General features: G+C 37.6%; 1 protein-coding gene across 1 annotated transcript; it reads left to right on the forward strand.

Annotated features, from left to right (window-relative positions):
• Positions 1-3,940: 3,940 nt before the first annotated feature.
• On the forward strand, positions 3,941-6,138 carry LOC309707600 (uncharacterized protein). The gene is made up of 4 exons (XM_082535020.1): positions 3,941-4,466; positions 4,890-5,030; positions 5,252-5,333; positions 5,868-6,138. Exons 1-4 carry the CDS (start codon positions 4,419-4,421, stop codon positions 5,981-5,983), a joined length of 387 nt encoding a protein of 128 aa, XP_082391146.1. The 5' UTR covers positions 3,941-4,418; the 3' UTR covers positions 5,984-6,138.
• The last annotated feature ends 352 nt before the right edge of the window (positions 6,139-6,490 follow it).

The following is a 6,490-nucleotide window of genomic DNA, read 5'->3' on the forward strand; positions in this document are numbered from 1 at the left end:
ACTTGGCATAAGTGGAAAATGTATATTTTCTGCACTGATTACAATTAGAGTTAGTTCATAGTAAAGCTGAAAAAACTGTAAGGGCTCAACCTTTTTTACTGCTAACTCCAGATGGTGTTCCATTCATTCATACAGTACGTGTGAGACTACATGATGTGGTAGAGACACTGAACTCTTGACAGTGTCTCTCTGCACACAGCTGTGAATCAAATGCTCCATTGATTTTCAAAACGTTTCCATAACCAGATCCTTGGATTCACTGGCAGTTCAGTGAAAGCTGCGTATGAAGAGCACTGTGTTGTTTTCAGAGAGCGCTTAAGCGCATGTGTATGAAACCTGAACGCATCATCATAAGTCAGCGTATCGTCTCAAGACCCTGACATTTATAGTAAAGCATAAAACATGAGAGTTTATGCTCCGTTCTTGCCCACATGGAGACACACACCCAAGCGGGCTAATGTAGACACACAAATTCGCAAGCACCAATCCCCAACCATGCACACAAAAACACCAAAGTTTAACCCCGACCCCAACACGACCACTTGATTAAATTGTTCTTTCATTTAAAATATCAGTCAGAGAATATTCAACATATTTTTTTTTAACTGAAACTAAAGGTTTGATAGAATAATAACAAAAAATATCTGCTCTTTAGTGTTTTTAATGCAAATCACTTTTCATCTCCACACATTGCATCACTCTGTTTAAGCTACTGCATAACATGCTTTCACTGAGTAGTGAAATCCCACTGAACAGATACCTTCAAGGTGACATTGCATCATTTCACGCATTATTCCTCTGTAACTGAGCCTGTCATTTTCTGTATCTTTGTAATATCTGAGATCTTGAGTAGAATTCAAATGAAAGATGAAGGTTAGTATCTCACTTGATGAATTACTATCTTAATTAAGCCTGAATGAGCCCTGCAGCTATAATGTAACGTTGTCACGCTTAACAACAGAACCAGTAAGATGTGAGCAACTGGTGTCATTAACTTTAAAACAAAGTTTATCACTTTTTTCCTAGCATGCTACTATCCTGCTAGCACAATGTTAGCGTTTCATGTGTATTTATGTATTTGCTGTGTATAAAAATCCCGATAGAAAAGCTAATGTGAGAGCTCATGTAGCATCCATGAGGTATTCAAGTGTCATTGTCTGCACTGACCTGCTGGGGAAGTGTACTGATCTCAAATACGTCAGACTTTTTAAAAGATGAGGACTGTTGAATTCATCTGATGAGCTACCGAGCATCTGACAATCTTCTATTCAGATGCAAAGCCAGGTGAGCCATTCATCACAAATCCTGCATTCGCTCACACAATCCGTCACCGAACCACATTCAATTTTGCAACTATTTTGGGACGTGGCTGCAGTTGCATCTGTGTTAATGTATTTATCTTCTTTTCACAAAAAGAAAGCTATGCCAAGTATGAGACAAGGTATTAGTGACTTCAAAGAAGTGAGAAACATGTCAGAGAAATCATGAGGGACTAATGGGCTCATGCCAACTCCACCTCCAGCGGGATGTTGTCCTAATCCTGGAGTGTTTTGGGGGATAAGCCCCAATGTTGGCTCACGGAGACAATTCTTTCCAGCTCGATCTCATCAATTTCTCAGTGAAGGGTCCCCATCCAATGTTCTCCCCTTTTGTTGTGCTGTGACTTGTGTCATCTCCCAATTTATCGCACTGTGAGCGGGCAGTTTTTATCATGAAAGGTTTCTCTCCGCCTCTTTCACTCTCTGCTCCTTTGCTCCCACAGTCGTTCTCTCCCCTCTCTGTTCTGCTCTGTTTGCCGCTGCTGAAGTCTTATGGCAAGATCACAGCGGTGACACAATGTGGTCACAATTCACAAGACTGATTAACCCCCCCTCCCCATTTATAATGTACTGAAATCTATTTCTGTCAGTTCCTTCACCCAAACTTTGAGCCTGATAGATTTGTCTTGTTTTCTGTAATATCTGTAGGTCCTGTTTGATGAATGTCAACAATACATAGTCTTCTAAAGCAACAGCAAATATGCGTGAATTGAATTTGCATAAATGAAATTTAATGTAATGAATTTAATAATGAACTGCCAGCGATGAAACACTTAAGATCTCCACCAGAATCAACAAATAACAGGATAAAGTAATGCGCTACTTAGCAAGAAACAGACAACAACAAACTACTTATTAACAGTAAAATGGCTTTGAAGTTGCAGTCACAGATTAAATTCTCTCTAACTGCGTTATAATCACAGCCAAATAGCACCCCACTTCACCCCCCTCCCGTCCGCACCCCCATTTCCACCCACCCCAAAAAAGGTAAAATGACTACCATGTGAAGACTGCTCATCAGTGATGAATATTCATAGCTCTTTGGTAATGGCCATTTATATAATCAGCGGGGATGGGGTTGGAGATGGATATGGGTTAATTATCAAGAGCAGTTTTAATTGCATTCTTCGTCACTGCGATGATGTTTCCGAATTAGCGAGAGTCTTTCTTTCTTTGTTTATGTTCATGCATTTGGAGTCAGTTAAACCAGCTGATGTGGAGACAGGATCTCTGAATGTTTTTTCTGCTTCCATAACTTCAGTAGATGAGAAAATGAAGCCCCGGTAGACGGGCTACAGGGCTCGAGAGAAGTCTGTGGAGATGCCTGCGGAAGTGAGGATAGTGGAAAACATGCTCCTAATTCTTCCCAGGGTCTCACCCTCTTAACCCCTCCACTGTTCTGAAGGCTTCAGCATTTTCTTGCAAGCACTGAAGTCCCTGTTCTGGGATACCAGATCCACTTGTAACTGTTTGCAACGATTATATGTTAAGAGACATTTCTGGAATGTCAGGCTCTTGAGTTTGACTAGCCAGTTTCAGTCATGAACTAAAACACTGATGGTTAAACTCAGGCTTTAAACATTAACATAAATGTATTTAAGCTGTCTAGATGTTAATATTTAACTGTGGAAGATAGGTGAGAAATAGATTTGTTATGTTTTACATAACAAATGTACATTTCCTGAAAAACAAGCAGACTTTGTATTTCTGTACCTGCAAAAAGAAGGCACTGGGTACATGCTGATCAGCCACTCTTGGGAAATCTTGGGTCTTGGGTTTCATGAAGATGTTAGGTTGATACTCACCACCTGAGTATTGCTATACTCCACAAGGACAGCCTCCCCACAGCACAGCATAACTGCAGTGATGTAAGAAAAACAAAAACCACAAAATTCAGAAGAAGCAGCCATCAGAAATAACTTACTTCATAATTTATTGATTAATTTTCATTTCCAATATTTTGGTTGTTACTTCAGTGCACCATGGGTCAAACAGCTACTTTTTATTTTCCCACTGAGCTGCAAATGAAAGATAGATTCTAGAGGCCAAAAATGGTTTACACGTAAAAAAAAATCTTAAGAAATACAGGAGAATGTACTATTTGAAAATAAAATAGCAAAAGAAATAAAAGAATACATAAAAATAAAAGAATTAAGAAAAACTTCATAGGGAGGATGCACTTACAGATTCTTATCATTTTTCTTTTTGTTTACATATATCTGTGGTGTCAGGAGCAAGAGTTACTATGTTCTGAGCAAGTATTACAGCACATTTTGCAAAGTGGTGCAATCGTCCAACCGATATCACGACAAACATGTAATACACAAGCTGGACACACTTTGTATGGAACTCCAAAGTGTTCAAAATTAAATAAATAAATAGGTCAAGATGAAATAAATAACTATGTGAATAAATAAGACACAGATATGTAATGTGAGAATGATATTGTGAAATAATGGAACACATTTTGAAAACAATGCTCATTATTGTGAAACATATTACATTCTGCTATATAAATTTTCTTATTATTGTGAAATATTATTTCATGGTCATTATTTTTCACAATAACAGAGATTATTCCTGAGGCATTTTATTTATTTCCAGCCGTTTTTATTCCAAAATGACCTTTTTTCAAAGTCAGTCTTTATTTCAAAATCCCGTTTTTCCCGATGGTCTATTTATTTCATAATGCGACTTTTCAGCAGAATGACTTTGTCTGTCAATCAAGAAAGACAGGGCGGAGCCAGTTGTGTGATTGGTTGCTCCTTTACTCAGACATAAGTAATAGCACATGAATTGTCGATTTAGGTTTAATGGTGCAATGCATCTCCTATGCAGCTGGCGGCAGTATGCAGCTCAAAATAAACTTAAGGCACCGACAAATGCAAAACACTGGGCGCGAATAACGTTACAGGTGTATCAATTCTTGTGAAGGGCATGGCTGCAGGAAACAAGTCCGTTTCTGAGTTACTCAGAGAACTTGCTAACCGCTTAGATTGAACGTCTTCACCTCAGTCTGCGTATTGCAGCAGTGTACTGGAGATGAAGTGGTCCCTGGTCCAAGTTCTCATCACAACCGCACAGTGTTAACGTTAGCAAATGCTAACGCTATCACAGCTAGCTCCACTCCACGAAACGCTGTTCAGGGTAAGTAACGATATGTTATTATTGCTTGGTTAGTCTGTCTGTCTGGCAAAAATGAGCTTTTTAATCAGTTTAGTCACAGATTTTTTTTAATACTGTTTTTTATCATAGCAAAGAATTCTATAAATTAGGTAAGAGAAAATAATTGTCTTCTGGGTTAATGTCTGTATTACTATTTACATTGTTGTAGGTAATAGTTATTCATGACTGTTTTAAAGTGGCTTATCTTCTGTGCTAATATGGAAGACAAGTAATCTATGTGAAAGAAAAGAAAGCAATTTTAGTTCAACGTAGTGATTTTGTAAGTGGGTATAATTTGAAAATGCTTTTACTAGTACAGTGGATGTTCTTTAAATATTTAACATTTAAAGTGTGTGTCACTTTACAGACTCCAACTTCAGTTTTGGTTTGGTCTCACCGTTGTAGGTCATAACACAAACAAGTCGTCAAGTCAAGCAGCTGAGGAAAGGGCTTAAGGAAACCATGGTATGGCCGCTTCTGACAGAAAGATCAGACATCATTCCTCCTTTCTTACCAAGGGAATCAGAGACTGCTCCCTGTTGTGAGGTAAGGTCAGGTCACATCTTTTAACATCTGAATAGTAAAGCTATTTGGTTAATTTATGAAGGATGAACATTAATTGTTGACACAAAACACCAATATACTGTTTTGTATGCGTGGGTTAGTTGAACAGCTGGGTTACATTTAATAAAAATACACCTAATGTTGCTGATGCTCTTAAGACTACAAGATAAGTAAAGCTATAAAATGACTGTGGCCTGCCACAGAAGATGAAGATGAGGAAGAAGAGGAATGCTCTCGAGGATAAATGCAGAGTGGCAGGTTACCTTCGGTCCTTCATTGAAAATGGTAAGTCTGCTGCGATAGGTATTTTGCCATTGGTTTTCTCTGATTATACTTTGGTAAATTACATACAGTCCAGTGATCTTGGGTCATTGACAAAGTACACTATAGTAGAGCTGGGCGATATGAGATTTTTTCATATCACGATATTTATTTTTATTTATTTTTTTATAAAAAGGACAAGAGCGGTGAGGTCTATCGCAATAGTTTAATTTTTCTATTGAGAAAAAGTTATTTCGCAATACATATCGTTATCGTTCTATCGCCCAGCTCTACGCTATAGTATAATTTTGTTTTGTTATTTGCTCCATGCAATACATAAGAGTGGTGGCATTATCAGTTGCACTAGAATTGTATGTAGACTACTTTTAGCTTTGTTAACATAAAAATATCTATAAAAGCTACAACAGCAATTTGAGTGGGGCAAAAATGTCTGGTGCCCTGTATGTAAGTGGTCATCTTTTATGGTATTTCTCCATAAAAGATTCAAAATAATGAATATAGGATGTCATTATAGTTTAAAACAATCTTCTGTTGCAGCATCTTGTGCACAACAAAAAGCCCTCATCGAGTTTTGGACAGGATGGGAAGTCTTGCCGAGAAATGACTGTGGAAGTGGTCAACAGCAATCTTCCAAAGTCTTCCACCGGTTTTGAAGTACTACGTCTTCCTGCACACTACTGTACCTATGAGTCATTTCTAATGGACATTCAGGTGTGTCTCAACTCTACTGACTCAGGTTTTGGTCTGGTTTACGATTGATTCCATAACCACATGGTAAAATTAGACCATTTCTTCTTTCTTGCATCACATTACTCGGTGTTCAAAGAAACGGACAATCTAGTGAGTTCTAGTTCTTTTTAATACACTTGACAGTGAAAAATACAGAGTACAGGTGTGCATTTATGGCTTTTTTAATATAAACTGATGAAGAGTTCAGATATCAAAATCAGTTGTTCACTGTACATTATAAATTACACAATATGTTTTGTTTATACTCGCTACTGATACAAAAAAAATTTCTAGAAAAAATTATTTGAATTAAGATGTTACACTACTGTACTGTGTTCATTGTATTAAATCTGCTCAGAGTTGACATGTACTGTATATCCAACCAAGAAATGAATATCATTAAAGTGACAGCTGTATAAAACAAATCCTGT

This window comes from Aulonocara stuartgranti (assembly GCF_965226115.1).
Source record: "Aulonocara stuartgranti genome assembly, chromosome: 5".
Taxonomy (NCBI): domain Eukaryota; kingdom Metazoa; phylum Chordata; class Actinopteri; order Cichliformes; family Cichlidae; genus Aulonocara; species Aulonocara stuartgranti.